Genomic DNA, 16,606 nt, shown 5'->3' with positions numbered 1-16,606 from the left:
ACACCAAAATCCTCCATGCTATGAGGGATAGGGAGCCCTTTAGAATGAGATTGTGATGAAGACCCTAAGGGTTGAGAAGCAAATTGGAAAATGGAGGAATCCACACTGGAATGTCCAACAACAGTTCTGAAAACATTGGGTACCAAAGTTGTGATTGCCAATTGGGGGTGATCGGAACAAGGAATGACTGTTGTCTGCGTACTTGAGCAAGTACTCGGATAATGAAAAGGAACGGAGGGAAGGCATAAAGGAGGCACTAAGTCCATGACTGAAGGAACACATCTGTAGAGAGAGCTAGAGGATCTGGGCTCCAACTGAAAAAGGAAGGGGGTTGAGAATTGATACAGGAAGCAAAGAGGTCTGTTGACATAGCGCTGAAGTTCAAAGAAAGACGATTGAACACTGAAGGATGCAGTCTCCAATTGCTCGAATCGTGAAGATGTCTGGAAAACCAGTCGGCTACCACGTTCACTTTGACTGAAAGATACTCTCCTTTGACAGAAATGTTCCTTTGGGGACAAAATTCCCAAAGACTCGGAGAGAACCGCTGGAGGTTTGGACCTTTTATCTCCAAGACAGTTTATGTACCTGACTGCCGACAGATTGTCCATCTGTAATAGGACTGTGTATTTTAATGTCTTTTATAAAGGACTGGATGACAAAGGAACCTGCAAGCATCTCTGAACAAATGATGTGCAGCGATGACTCCTGAAGAGACCAGCTACATCCAGTCGAGAGTTGGCCACATCTTGCGCCCCATCCTGTCCCACTTGCATCTGACTCGAAGACAAGATCTGGGGCGGCAGAGAAAATCCTTCTCCCGTTCCAAGCATCTAAGTGACTTAGCCACAGAGGAGTTCTTCTCTGGATTCTGAATCCAGTACTATTGGATCCATATAAGTTACCCCGTTGCGCAGATGGCAAATCTTTAGTCTCTGAAGGGCTCCGTAATGCAGAAGGCGGGTAAAAATGGCTTTAATGGAGGAAACCAGAGCCCACCAGATGAGCTGGTGATCTGAGAGTACACAGAGGAAGAGATAAGGTATGATCTATCTCCTTTTTTATTAGATCCACTTTTTGTTGAGGAGGTTGGAGAATTGACCGAGAAGTGTCCATGAATAAGCCTAGGAATTCCAGACGTTGTGACGGAACCAAAGAAGACTTTTGAATGTTTATTGGTAAAAGATCTTGACAGAGATGTAAGTGAGCCAGATTCAAGACTTGCCCTGAGGCATGATTAAAAAATTTGTTGAGATATACAATGAGCCTTACACCTTGATGTAGGACGCTGGCCTGGCTTGTAGTGGGTACCAGAGGTCCGGTGATGCAGTCTTTTGTTGCCTGCGGTTGCAGGGGGAAGATTCCGTCGACCCATGGGAGATTTCTTCAGAGCTCCTGGTGCAGAGAGGAGGCAGGCTACCCCCAGAGCATGCACCACCTGGAAACAGTTGAGAAAGCCGGCAGGAGGTGCAGGTCAGGGGAGGTGCAGGTCAGGGGAGTGGTCAATCCCCTTTCCCTTGTCCAGTTTCGTGCCAGAGCAGGGCTGGGGGATCCCTGAACCGGTGTAGACTGGCTTATGCAGAAATGGGCACCATCTGTGCCCATCAAAGCATTTCCAGAGGCTGGGGGAGGCTACTCCTCCCCAGCCCTCACACCTATTTCCAAAGGGAGAGGGTGTTACACCCTCTCTCAGAGGAAGTCCTTTGTTCTGCCTTCCTGGGCCAGGACTGCCTGGACCCCAGGAGGGCAGAAACCTGTCTGAGGGGTTGGCAGCAGCAGCAGCTGCAGTGGAGACCCTGGAAAGGCAGTTTGGCAGTACCCGGGTTCTGTGCTAGAGACCCAGGGGATCATGGAATTGTCCCCCCAATGCCAGAATGGCATTGGGGGGACAATTCCATGATCTTAGACATGTTACATGGCCATGTTCGGAGTTACCATTGTGACGCTGTACATAGGTAGTGACCTGTGTACAGTGCACGCGTGTAATGGTGTCCCCGCACTCACAATGTCCAGGGAATTTGCCCTGAACGATGTGGGGGCACCTTAGCGAGTGACAGGGTGCCCACACACTAAGTAACTTTGCACCGAACCTTCACCAGGTTAAGGTTAGACATATAGGTGACTTATAAGTTACTTAAGTGCAGTGGTAAATGGCTGTGAAATAACGTGGACGTTATTTCACGCAGGTTGCACTGGCAGGCCTGTGTAAGAATTGTCAGAGCTCCCTATGGGTGGCAAAAGAAATGCTGCAGCCCATACCATATACTAGGGAATTATATGGGTGTACCAGTATGCCAATGTGAATTGGTAAATTTAGTCACTAGCCTGTTAGTGACAAATTTGGAAAGCAGAGAGAGCATAACCACTGAGGTTCTGGTTAGCAGAGCCTCAGTGAGACAGTTAGTCATAACACAAGGAACACATACAGGGCACATACTTATGAGCACTGGGGCCCTGCCTGGCAGGGTCCCAGTGACACATAGACTAAAACAACATATATACAGTGAAATATGGGGGTAATATGCCAGGCAAGATGGTACTTTCCTACACTTGACCTCTGAGGAGGGCTACCAAAGGTTTGAGAATCTTGGTGAAACAACAAGGGGCTGAAGGGAGACCAAAAGGTAAAGTTTTGAAATGGAAAAAGGACTGTCCCCATTGAAACTGAAGAAACTTCCTGTAGGAAGGATGAACAGGAACCGTCAAACTAGCTTCTTGGGGATCTAGACGTACTAACCAATCGTCTTGAAGAAGTAGATCTCTAAGAAGAAGGATGGTTTCTATCTTCAGATGATGGCATACCATGAAGTTGTTGAACAGTTTTAGATTGCTGACTGGACGATACTTTATTTTCTTTTTGAGAACTAGGAAAATGGTGCTAAGGAAACTTGGTGGGTCGAAAGTAGTCTTTTCTATAGCTTGTTTTCAAAGAAGGGAATGCACTTCCTCTTGAACAAGGAGAAACTTTTCCTGTGAGAGATGTAGAGGTTGGGCGGGACAACTCTGTGTCAGAATCTGATATAGCTCTATGTAATAACCCTGAATAGTCTCAATCACCCAAGGATCTGAAGTTAGAGACAACCAAGCATCTAGCCTTCTACGGGAGGAAGGCCAAAATTCAAAGTTCTTACCTGAGAAATTATCTCCTTTGGCTCTGTATCCTCTGTAATGGATTCCACGGGAATTGCGGATGTAGAAATGGGGCTTGAAGTCCTGATAATATTCTTGTTAGGAGCCTTGAACATAGGAGCCTCTGTTGAGGGATTGACCCCTTGAGGAATAACGGCTGGCAAAGACGACCTCCTATCTTTACCGGCCTTTCTAAAAACAAAAGAAGAAAATATCTTTTTAATAGAAAACTGGGCTTTATCTATGGTCGCGAAAGTGGAGAATATTTGCTCATTTCCTTTATAATAAGGAATCCCCAACCAAAAGGTCATTAGCCTGAGGTCCCTCCTCTTTAGTTGCCAGGCTCCTCAACTTCAAGTTTATTTTCAGTAGAAGGCTCTTATGCCTTTCGTGTGAAGTGTAGGCATTTGTGTTGCCCAGCATACATGTGGCACACTGTGCCCAATTAGAAAGTTTATCAGGGTCTACTTGTTCCCCTTCCATCTTTGCCTCTTCTGCCAAATCCAGGATCCTGATCAGTGGACTCACCAGGTCCAAAATCCAGTCCCGGCAATTAGACCAGGGTCTATTGACTCCTTTCTTGGGGTCTTACCCAAATTTAGTAAAGTATAATAACATATTTGGGTCAATAATGGGGGCATCAGCCACTTTATTGGGAAGGGACAGTCGAGGACATTCTGACTTTAAATCTTTTCTGGAGGACTTATCCAATGGGTGTCTTAAATAAAAGGAAACATAATCTGACACATGATCAGAAGGGAACCATTGGACACTGGATGGGACAAACTATCCGAAGGAGATATTTCACGCCTTTTCTCAGGAGGCCCACTGCCAGAGATGTCATCCTTGACATTAAATGTAGTCCTGTCATCATCTAAGATGCCATCTTCATCACTATCAATGCCCTGTAAATTAGTAATGTTAAGGGGGGAGGAAGGGAGCCCTGAAAAATCAACCTCTCCGTGGGAGGACCAGATTTCATGGAAACACCTTTTGAATGCACTCTCTGAGGTGCCACACATTTCTTTCTTTTTTTTAGAAGAAATCTCATTAGGACTATGTAGCCTCTTAGAAATAGTAGCAACATTAACAGACCTAGCATGAGACCCTTCGTTACGTACACTACTGAGTCAGGTGCAATGTGAGTCATTTTCATAGGAATGTATTTTGTATTAATGCCAAAGGGGGAGAAAGGCAATGTGTTTAACTTCATTTTAAGTTAATGATTTGGATTGTTGTCTCTTAATGTGTTTCTTTTCTCTGCCTTTTTTCTAAGTCATCTGTTATATAGCCACTTTTAAACTAGAAGAACTTGGTCTTCAGAATTTTACCAGGATTATCAAGTCTCAAGATATCTCCAAAATGCACAAGGTAAAATACTAGTCGTACTGCCACTGAAATAAAAAATATGATTAGTCTGAATACATTACTGGGAGATAAAGGCCTTTCAGTTGAAACAAATATTCTGATATTAAGCATGTTTGTTCCTCATGTCCACCAGTATTTTTTGTCCAAACAGTCTGTATTGCTTTTGAAATTAACATTTGGTCCAATTCACCAAAATCCTCCTTTGAATAGTTGTGTTTTACACCTTTCGTAAGTATTACTAGCTCCTGAATTTCCAGATGTGATTCACAAAGCCTTGTTACTCATGACTCCTGAGTCTCCCAGTAAGTATCTTATCTTATTTATTGAATTTCCTGAAAAAACCTACTCTTATGTGTGCCTTAGGACACAACTACTCACAGGAAAATCTTTCTGAGTCAGGGGTCATGAGTAAGTTCCACTGAATCTTAGAGTAAGACAATACTATCCACAGAATATGCTTTGTGAATTGGGTCTGTATATTCAGGAGTTATTCAGGCTCAGGACAGAAATAAGATACAACAATCTGTAGAAAAATGGTTTGTGAATCAGCTTTAGGAAGGAAAGAACACCCTTCGTTCACTACACAGCATCATCTTTGAATCATGGCTTCCTCTCTGACCCTTTTCTGAAGTTCATGTTTGCTACTTGTTCTCCTTAACATCACGGTTGTACACTACAGAAAGTACCCATGAGGGAGGGCAGAATTGGATTCCAGGAGAAGATGGGCTACCCCCAAAATTAGACTTCTGGGGGGGTTGCAAGCACCCCATAATGCATGGTGATGTTGCATGGAGTATGGAAACATTAAGAAGGTGTTGTTAAGTGGACAGGGTATAATCTGGAAGGGTTGTAGGCAGAAGGAGTCTGCAAGGTATCCAATGACTGGTCAGAGTGTAGGAGGACTGCGGCCAGCACTGGTTATGTGCCATATGGCAGGTCTGAGTCTATAAAAGGATATGACAATCTATCTGATACTTTTACTGCATCAACATTTGATGAAAACTATAAGACAGCTCTACACCTCGGGTAGAGATACAGTTCCTCCACAGTCCTTGGGTACATTACAGTAACTACATAGTCCTTGACTGTGTCCTTCGGGTAAAGAATAGACTAGGATATAATAAAGGTGTTCTTTTAAAGTCCATGAGTGCACATGAAGTTGGACTTCTGCCCAAAAGATCTTATCACTGATAATGGAAATCTACAAGAACCTCAGTCATCCATTTGATAAAATTCAGCATGGCTTATTCCACTGTGATAGAACTACCCTAGTCTTTAGCAGGTGTTGCAGATGTTGCAGGCTAAAGATGTTCCTTTCTCTGTAACATATGACCAGGCAAGCAACTATATATCATGACTTCTAGCCAGGTACATCCTACCATCAATCTTTGCTCAGAATGTTTGATGCAGTTTGATAAAAGGGCATATTTTACTAACCATCACAGACACTGATTAGAAGTGGGAATTACTCTCTGTAAAAGGTCTGTTTGAAAGATTAGACCTCTGTGACATGGGAAAAGAAGGTGCCCACCGCATCATGGCTTGAACCATGGGATCTTAAATAGGGCTCTAACTCCAGATCTCAGGAATGGGGTGAGACGTAGGGAGCAATAGGCGCTAAACGAAGCTTAAGGGCAATCTAAATGCCAACCACTGTTTGAGGCATATCACTTTGTACTGGGGCTCCTGCTTGATCCGCAGTCAGTGCAGTGGCCAAAGAACTTTCAAATCGGTTTAGAGGGATGGCTTTGTGAGCAAGGCATTTCATTTTGAATTTAATCCTCGATTAAATAGCAAGCAAGGGTTGTTCCTTGAGGATGGGCAAGATAAGGTTGAATTTTCTAGAGCCTGGCAGGAATCGGGTGGCTGGCTTGATGGGTGTCCATTTTTAATTCCTGTTCTTGCTTTACAAATCTGTGGTTGGTGGGTTATTGGTGGGTTATTGTAGTTAGACATTACTAGTTTTGTAAATGTGGCATTCTGCAGCCATTCACACTTCAGTTCCATCACACAGACAATGCAGTGCTACTCTGAACATCTTAGTCTTTCATGATTTAATACTGTGTAAAATAGTTTTTGAAAAGAGATGTTGTTTTTACAAAATTCACTTTTTACAGTTTCTCAGGTTCTTTTTCGATCCTATGAATCTGAATACATGGATAAAAGATGAGTGGAGTCTGATATATGATGCTGTTTACGTAACAGAGAATTGGATTGATCCATTGCTGAAGTGAGTAATATTTAATCATAGCTTTGACTTCTTTGTTGAGATAAAATATCACTAACATAATGAGAGTTTTTTCTTCCTATCACGTTACGTTATAATTTATTTGTAGAGCGCTGGTACACAGATGCTTTTTGGCACTTTATGAAGACTCAGGGGGTCATTCTGACCGCCAGGGTCGACGACCACGGAAGCACCGCCAACAGGCTGGCGGTGCTTCCTTATGTATTCCGAGCCGCGGTCGCCCAGCCTGGTCCGGCGGTTTCCCGCCGGATTACCCCCGGCTGGGAGAATCCTCCATGGCGGCGCTGCTTGCAGCGCCGCCATGGGGATTCCGACCCCCTTCCCGCCAGCCTGTTTCTGGCGGTTTTCACCACCAGAACCAGGATTGGGGGAACGGGTGTCGTGGGGCCCCTGGGGGCCCCTGCACTGCCCATGCCACTGGCATGGGCAGTGCAGGGGCCCCCTAACAGGGCCCCAGAAAGATTTTCACTGTCTGCATTGCCAGACTGGCCTCCGCGGTCTTTTGACCGCGGAGCGGCCAAGTGGCGGTTCCCTTTTGGCTGGCGGCTACTGCCGCCAGCCAAACTCGGAATGAGGGCCTCAATCTTAAAACGTAACAGTGACTGGGAAAAAAGGCCATACCTAGTTATAAAAAGACAGGTTTTCTGCAGGTGTCTAAAGCAGAGTAAATACTCAAAGGGAGAGAGTTCCATCATTTGGCTGCTGTTGAGGAGAAAGCCTGGTTTCCATATGTGGCCGTACTGGCAAGGAAGAATTGGTTTGCCAATCTGAAGGAGTGTGACGGTTGGTTAAAGGAAAATTTATGGACCAAAAAGGAGTATGATGTGATGTTTTGGGCCTTATGGACCATTGTTAGGGCCTTAAAGGGTATTGTGGTGTTTCCATCTGCAGGTACTTGTTCACGTGACCTTTGACGGGCCAATGTAAAACGTAAGTCTCTGTTTATTAACACCAGTTTACTTGAAAGACTCTTGGAGTAACTGGTTTATTAAACTCTGCCTTCACACACAATGCTACCTTAATAGTGCTAAAGTAGCCAGCAACACATGACTGCAGATGTTAATCAATATGGGCCAGGGCAGTGAGATCACAGCTAAACCAACCGCAGTTCAGAAAACAAATTAATAATGAGCTATTCCAGTAAACCTATGTGTGATGACTAAGTTCTCATTACAGAGTGGCCCGGTAATGTTAGTTACCAAAGTGGTTAGTAGCAAAAATCCAGCCTATCACTGGAGTTAGTTGAACTGAAGGGAAGTTAGACTGAAAACTGAAGGGATCAGCGAGACTAACATTTTATTCTGAGTGCAGCAGGAATATAGGGCCAAATGTAGGAAGCCTTTTGCACGTCGCAAACTGCGAAAAACGCAGTTTGCGACGTGCAAAAGGCCTTACGCGATGCAGAGTCACATTTTGCGAGTCGGTACCATGTGATTCCGACTCGCAAATAGGAAGGGGTGTTCCCTTCCTATTTGCGACCACATCGCGATGCTGAGTTGCTTTGTGACCACGAAAGCGGTCGCAAACCAACTCGCAGTTACCATCCACTTGAAGTGGATGGTAACTCATTCGCAAAAGGGAAGGGGTCCCCATGGGACCCCTTCCCCTTTGTGAATGCCAAAGAAAATATTTTTTCAGAGCAGGCAGTGGTCCTCTGAAAAAACCGAAACCAAATGGTTTCGGAAGTTTTTCTTTTTGCAGCTCGTTTTCCTTTAAGAAGAAAAAAAAACTGCTTTATTAAAAAAGCAGTCACAGACATGGTGGTCTGCTGTCTCCAGCAGGCCACCATCCCTGTGAGTGCATGGACTCGCTATGGGGTCGCAAACATTAATATTCATGAGGTGGGTCTTTGCGACCCCATAGCGAGTCGCAGAAGGTGTCTGAGACACCTTTCTGCATTTCGTTTTGCGAGTTGCAATTTGCGAGTCACTATGACTCGCAAATTGCAAGTCACAAATTTATACCTACCTACATCTGGCCCATAGTGGCAACATGTTTTAGAGCTACCATTGAGTGTGGTCCTATAGATTATCTAATTCGAAGTGGCATTATGCTCCTTACCAAAAATTCCTCAGATTGCACATATGAAATTTTAGCTTCTTTAACTAGTGCTGATATTAGTACCTTGGCACATAATTGTCTAAAATAATTGTTACAGAACAAGACATGTACACAAGCAGAATGCTGTACCTAGCAGTGAAGAGTGTCTGAAACGGACAGACTCTTAAGTGTGTGGTTAGATGTGTGGAAGCCAGATGTGAATTACACATAATAAAGACGAATGGATGAAGAATGCTGACTAAAAGCCCCATTACGTATATACTTATGTATGCATTGTTTGGATAACATTAGATTGGCTAAACAGTTAAAAATGTCTCTAGGTTAGATCTAAAAATGCCACTATCAGTTGTCAATCAAAATTACAAAAACTCAGCAAAAAAAGAAGCCGTCAAAAATAGACAGAATTAACCTTATCACCTAAACAACTGAGTGAAATAGCCTATATATCATATATGAATAAGTATGAAGAATAACGAGAAAGATTGAATTTAAAGCAGGCTAATGTGTCAACTCAAGTCCTGGTAAAAAAAAAACAAGAATAATAACAACATTAAAGACAACAAAAATGTTAATAATCATTTGAGATATAAAAAGTAGCATGCTTCAATCTAAAACACAAAAAACAGGCTCACCATACACTGTTAGAAGGTCTGCCATTATGCAAGGAAAATGGTGGAAACTGCTGCTGTCTTGCTTACTCAAAATGACACAAGAACATAAAATGAATATCAAAAGACCTTGGGGTCTATTCGCAAACTCCATTTTGTAGTATGTAGCAGTACTACAAAAGTTCTAGTAACATACTACAAAATGCTATTCACAAATCAATGTGCAGATGTTCCACCTCCACCTCTGCTATCCTTTTCTTTGCAAAGATCTCTGCCCTGACTGTGGAGTCTCCCCACATGTAAGTATAAGTTTTAGTAGAAAATATGATAAGGACATAGGGGAGAGATTGGAAAATGGGGGCTACTTACTACAAAAGAGGAGGGTTTAATAGAGGACTAAGGAGGAGTTTAAGGAGAGACATGCACCCACGCACAAGAGTAACCCCATTCCTATTCACAAATTGCACTTCTAAAGTTACTTTAGCCAAAAAAAAACAACACAGTTGTGTATATACTTGAGCTCAGAGATGGAGTATGTCTAGCATCACAAATGGCCAAACACTGGTACTGCAATTCCCTGCCATTGAAAATAATGGACAAATATACCAGGACCAGACTGAGGAACCAAAAGCAGCACTAGCAAAAATGCTTAAACCAGCCCAACTCCCTTTGTCTCCTAGTGCAACCTCTCTCTTTCCATCAATTCTCCCTCTCTTCTCCCTCTCTGATTGCTTTCTCTCTACCTTCCTCCTCACTCCCTCTCTTTCTCTCTCAAATGAAGCCTCCCCATGCCTCCTGCAATTAAGCTTGAGGATCTAGGGAAAGTGATAGAGGCCCCCTGCCCTAAAAACATCCTCCAGGGTCTCCATACCACTGTAGAAATGCAAGGTGGAATAAAGGGCCTGTCTGGCCCTGGCAGAGACTCAAACTAAAGCCCCACAGGAAACACAGTTAAATGACATTATATTATTTAAAGTAGTTAAACATATAGGTAAAATTAATTTAATTTAACAAATTATAAAAATAAATAATTGTTATTTAAATGTAACATAGTTTAGTAACCTTTCTGAAATGTAAAAATGTATGTAACATTGATTTTGAGTAAAATATGACTACATTACTTTTAATTAATTATGGACATAGCTTTTAATATTTAAATAACTAATACAACTATGTTGTTTTACTTTAAGAGGGAATTTGTTTTCCTATTTTAAACTTTAGAAAAATAATTTTCTTTTAACTTACCATATTCAAAATATTTACAATTTAAACTTAAATTTTGTTAATAATGCTATAACATTTTATATATTGTTCCAAATACAGATATAGAATCCTTTAACATTAATATTTTAAATTAAAATATTATTTCTATTTGTTTTACGTTTACAAATCTCCTTGTACTTTACCATATGGAGATGGCCTCTCTGGGAAAAAGTTAATGGTAGTAACTAGTATTAACTTTAAACTATTAACTAATTTTTACATAATTGTTTACATAATTATTCAATTAAATTAAATATATTAAATAAAATAAAAAATAATTATTTTAAGTAGAATGTGTGTATTTACTATTTATGTATTCAAAATTACAAAACGTAATGTACGAAATTGTATAAATTCATTGAAATTCATATGTTTTTCTTAAAGATGTAGTTACATTTATTTTTAAATTGAAAGAAGTTGCAAATATATTTTCATTAAAATATGTATTTTAAAAATATATATAATTTTAAAAATTCAGTTTAATATATATACATTTAAAAAGTTGTAATAAGTAATTTGAATTTAACATTATTTTCAACGGGGTTCTATTTTAAGTCATCTACTTTTATGGAAGGGTGTTGCGGTATCAGTGGCTGCCCATGTGAGGTGCTTGACATACTAATTTTCCTTTTTGTCGTTAGTAACTTACACTCATAAATTTGGCACCACCTCATGTTTCGGTGGTAAATACATTTAAGTCTAAACCTTTGAGGAACCTTACACTCATAAATTGTGAATAGCTGAAAGTAGTAAAGTTACCCAAAAGTACCAAATGTTCAGCTATACAAAAATGCAATAATTTGCCATTATAATTCAGGAACTGCATGCTTTTATTTCATATTATGGTGGACTGTATGCCTGTGCAAAAAAAGAAAAAACAGTGCGATCCCTGTTTAAATCCTTAAAAGAACAGGCAGAAGTAATTTCTCATTAGTAGAAAGTGAAAAGTTGCTGTTTCGTCTTATAAGGATCTGGCTACTCATCATAAGAACAAAGCAATCTCGGCAGCCACACACCATTTGGTTTGTAGCACTGATTACATATTATATCAGGATCTGACACTATTATATTACAATGTAAACAAATAAGAATAATACAGTTTAGTTAGAAGCAGAAATCAGATGATCTAGACGATCTACATCTATTACAGGAAGGTACCTGCACAGTTTAGCCATATCAGGACCTATAACTATTATAGATAGTATCATAGTCAGTGTTCAACAGAGTCACCTACATTAAAGAACAAAGGATGTGCAGAACTGGTGCAGTTGTGCAATTTATGTATGTGTTACAAGGAACCTAGGGAAGCAGGGACCTGTCCTTAATTTGAGCCCACCAGCACTCATTTTTGGGGACAGCACTTATTTTTCCTCATCAGACATTTACTGAGAGCAAGAGAAGGAAAACACACAAGGGGGAAAGAAGGTGGAAGAGGAAAACAGAAAAAACATCACAAAGGGAGAAAGCAGAAACCTGCAAGAGTGAGAAAGGGGTTAAAAGTGTCTGCTCGTGGATTAAAGAGGCATGAGAAGGATTCGCAACTATGCAACCTTGGGATTTGGCAGGCCGACATTTAGTAGCACTGGCCACGGGCTTTTGAGCAGAGCTTTGAGGACTGGCACTCATTCTTTTATAAATTAAACACTGGCAGAGACAAATCTTGGGGTGTGGGTCGGGACTAAAATTATCCAAGCCATTTGTGCTGCTCATTTCTGGTTTTGTTAGGGACAGAAGTGACCTTATAAATAATATAGAAAAACATCTGTTTAGTGACACAGCACAACTTTTGGTGACCCTGGATATGTAATATTTTTGCGCTAGATTCTTACTAAGTCCCCACCTCTTTCAGAATTCAACTAATAGGGAGCGCCCAGACAAAAAAATATTTATCTTTCCTATGGAATTTAAATGTGTAAAATCCTCAGGATTGCCCCGGAGATAAATCCTAGTTTAAGTTGTATTCCCAATGATGTCTCACTTCAAGCAATTTCTGCTGTGAATAAGACGTTTGTCTCTACTACTCAAGTGTTGAAACTGACCCCTGGTCCATCTGTAAGTACTTATGGCTGCAAAGTGGGTAAGAAAATGAAACAATGCACTGAAATAGAATGTCCAGCCAGACATCCAGGATATGCTACCGACTGTTATATATCCTCTGTTTAACTGTAAGTGTACACCAAAGGGGAAAATAAAACTATGGACCAAAATGTAATGGTAATAGCTATGGAGGCCAGTGTAAGAGCGAATGAGAAAATTGCAAACAAGAATATTGAGGACTGAATATTTAGTTACAAAACATCGAAAGGTAAGTGCATATAGGGAAGTATAGATTGAATCTCCCTAACTCCACATCTACCTACCTTGAAGATATATATCTCACCAAGGTACATATATATGAAGTTAGGTATAGAAAATCTGGACTTACCTGACGATATTTTATTTTGGATATTTTGTCCTCAATATTGAGTGCCATCAATAGTGTGGTGCTGCTATTTAGGGTGGACAACACCATGATGCATTGAGCAAAAGCGGCCGAGCTGCGACACTTGATGATAACAAATCTGTATCCATTATAAAACATAATAAGAAAGTGAACCCCAATAATCTGTGTTGCACCTCATTTCCCCATTCAATCAATTCAAAGCATTTGAATCTAAGCAGGATTTTTTCAGTAAATACATTCTGTACCACAGCAGTGAGTTGTTGTGTCTGCTGATCTTCAGTTAGGAACATAGGGTAAATTATTTAACATTTTTGGTAGAAGAGGTCTAGTGTGGGCACATGGTAGCCAGCTCCAAATATCTTAGTTGTGGTACTAGCAGTCCTTGGTAGCTTGCCAACTGAAAAATGCATCAAAAAAGTTCCAGAAACGCTTTAAATGAAGTTGTTAGTGTTGATGCAGTTTTAAATAAAAGGATATCCAAATCCCTGTCCTTGACTGTAGCTTGAATGCTACCCATCTCCGTCAAACTTGCAAAGTGTGGATGCGAAATGAAATATGGTGATGGGGACCATGAGGAGAGAATGGGTTGGGCATAGTAACCGCAACTGATTAAAATACTTGTAGTGAAGGAAACTGGAGCTCACTACCAGCATTTTTACAGGGGAAAACCTCTAAACAGTATTCCTAGAATTTGAGTGAGTGAATATTATCATAGAACATTACACAGTTTAGGCAATATGTTGAACAATATGATATACTCCAGTTTTACCTTTTGCCAACTTATGTGGTAGTAGGTACTGCCACTACAAACTGAGGGGGTCATTCCAGCCCACTGTTAACATCAAAGTAGAACACGTCAGTGCAAGTGACGATTTTGCACTCGAAGGTGACAACATGTAAGCAGAAATTAAAGTACAAAGTTATAGACAAATGTTTTTACAACGATCTGGCTTCACATGTTGATGTCTGACTGCCACAGGGAGCAGCATTCAGGAGACATGTGGGAGAAGTGAGTATTATCCTGGGGCCCTTGGGCGCTCTCCCACAACACTGCCCCATTCACTTTCACCACCCTGTCAGGGAGCATGGAGCAGGCATACTTTCTAGGCCCAGGAGGTACTTGTCTACTGCACTGCCCCTCACACTGCCAACCCCTGGCATTGAGAAGGCACACACTCCCGAGGCTCTGAGGTGCCACCCCAAAGTACTTTCCCCAACTTGTCATCAAGAAGCAGGGAACCTTATTTGGGCTCTGAGGCTCCCTCCAACAGTAATCTTATACAAGTATACAAGCAAGACATGGAGTGATGGGCAGGATGTCACATCACTGCCCACACTAGGTCACCAGGCAGGCAAGAAACATGGTACAAGGACTTTCCTTGGGGCTCAGAGGTTTTGTCCCACAGCACTACTGCACCTCTCAGAGTCTCACCAGGGCGTTGAGGGGCAGGAGCACTGCACGATGGTGGTGACCGTTATGGGATCGCTATGTAGGGTGCAAAATTCATCCTGAAACGTCATCAGGAAAGTGAATTGTTTCGTCGTCTTGCTTTCCTAAAGCTGGTAATTTGACAAGTCGAGTTTCACCAGACCACATAATTCTGCAGATGTACCAACAACATTTGCAAAATGTTATCCTTGTAGGTGATTGCACAGTTTTCTGTGCAGAAAAACCTTGCTAAAAAATATTGTTTTTTTCCGCCTTTTACATAAACAGGTGAGCCAGCAAATGGCCAACCCAGTATATACAATCTTTTATCACTTAAATCATGGTTCCTTCGCTGGCTCTCAGATCTGGATAGCTGTTTTCCCAGTGGAAATTTGTGACAGTGTGTTTGTAAACTGTCCATTACTAAATTATTGTTAAAAACAAGTGCAGCATTTAGTTAAGTTTAGGGAGTAATTTGAGCTCCCATGTGTTTTTTTTAATTTAGATGGCAACCTGAAATTCAACATTTGATTGACCATCTTGCGGACAAAATAGCCAATCGCCCAAACACAATGAAAACAACTAAGGTGACGGAGCTAAAAGAGTTTAATTTAACCAAACCCAAGCCACGATCCATACCTGTACCCCAGCCAATACCACCGATGGAAAAGCATCCGACTGTAAGTTACTTTGTTTTTCTGAATGATTGTAAAATGCGTAATTGTAATTTTTCCACTTTTTAATATGATGTATTGAAAGGTAAATTTGTAGAAATATAAACTGAATGTATACTTTCCTTCAATCTTACTGCAATCAAAAAACACTTAATATATCCTAAAAACCACACTTGGCACCCTTTCAGAAGAGGCATTTAAAAATATTGTAGCTTAGCAGGCTGCAAAATATGCTGCATATGTCTAATGTGTAATGTGTAGGCCACATTGCCGAGTCTCAGCGGAGCACCTTAGCTGCTTGCCTTTCAGAGAGTGATAAAATGAGAGCGATTAAGATATTTTTTATGAGTGGCCCAGTAAAATAGGCCGGATTTCCCCACCCACTGACTTATTGAAACCTGGGGTATCGATAACTCCAGGGGTGGGGAAAATCTGGCCCATGGTAAGCTGGACCATGAGGGTCCATTAAGAAATTAGGATTTACTAGGGGAATTGGTAATTCCAGGCACAACTCCCCCAGTAATTACTTCTTGTACCCCGTACTTTCACACATAGATTTCAGTTGCTTCCAGATCCACAGGTCTCGTGATTCCTATGGGGCTGGTGACTGCTACTTGTAATGAAGGCCTATGTTGGGTATCAATAACAGATTATATATTGCTCTCATTGAATACTGAATTCTAAATCTGGTTATTCATTGATACTGTGAAAGGAGTAAAAAACAGAAGTTGTTTTCCATCTGTGTTGTGTCACCAAAGGAAGTGCTTGCATCTTTGTCTTGTCCAGGTTTCCAGAGACCAGAGTGTAGCAAGTGAATGGCAGATGCCGGTCTACCATCACACACACCTTCTCCCATCTTTGTCTGGTTTCCACATACCGGATGGAGGCGGGAGAACATAGGTGGTGCGCCGCCATCTGCCCTCTTCCCTGTCAGTCGAGGATCCCTCCCCCCCCCCATGGATCTCCTCCCACGGCAGTAGGCCAACATTTTTAAATTATTAGGGCAGGATTAGAATAGTACCATGCCTGTAATAATGATCTTTCGTGTAAGTATCAAGTTGTGTTCTTGGATGACCACCATGACCATAACGTTTCATGGGCGTGGGAATGTCAAGAATGAGTGTTTGTTAAAAACATCATAAAATGTGCACTCCTTTCAAACATACAAATAGTTCTTGTAAAATCTTTTTATTAGAAAAATAGCACAAAGATATATGTCCCTCACATACAGTAGAACATCTAACATCGTCCCCTGCAAAGGAAGATCAGAAAGAGGGTACATACTTCACCAACCACCTCACCAGGTGAATTGCACAGTTTAGGTATCAACATCTACGCATGGCTGTCACAAATTGAGGCACCTGGGACTCTTTGCCCCCAGCC

At 41.4% G+C, this 16,606-nt stretch overlaps 1 protein-coding gene across 2 annotated transcripts in view; it reads left to right on the top strand.

Annotated features, from left to right (window-relative positions):
* CFAP99 (cilia and flagella associated protein 99) overlaps nt 1-16,606 on the top strand; it is a 199,707-nt gene that overhangs the window by 70,457 nt on the left and 112,644 nt on the right. For both annotated transcript variants that reach the window (XM_069203675.1, XM_069203667.1), the window contains exons 4-6: nt 4,406-4,500; nt 6,615-6,727; nt 15,055-15,229. In XM_069203675.1, coding sequence (XP_069059776.1) covers nt 4,406-4,500; nt 6,615-6,727; nt 15,055-15,229 — 383 coding nt within the window. The remainder of the gene's footprint in view (nt 1-4,405; nt 4,501-6,614; nt 6,728-15,054; nt 15,230-16,606) is intronic.

Source organism: Pleurodeles waltl, chromosome 1_2 (genome assembly GCF_031143425.1).
Source record: "Pleurodeles waltl isolate 20211129_DDA chromosome 1_2, aPleWal1.hap1.20221129, whole genome shotgun sequence".
Taxonomy (NCBI): Eukaryota; Metazoa; Chordata; class Amphibia; order Caudata; family Salamandridae; genus Pleurodeles; species Pleurodeles waltl.
Note: the sequence above shows the minus strand (reverse complement) of the source record. Positions and strands in the feature narration are given on the sequence as shown.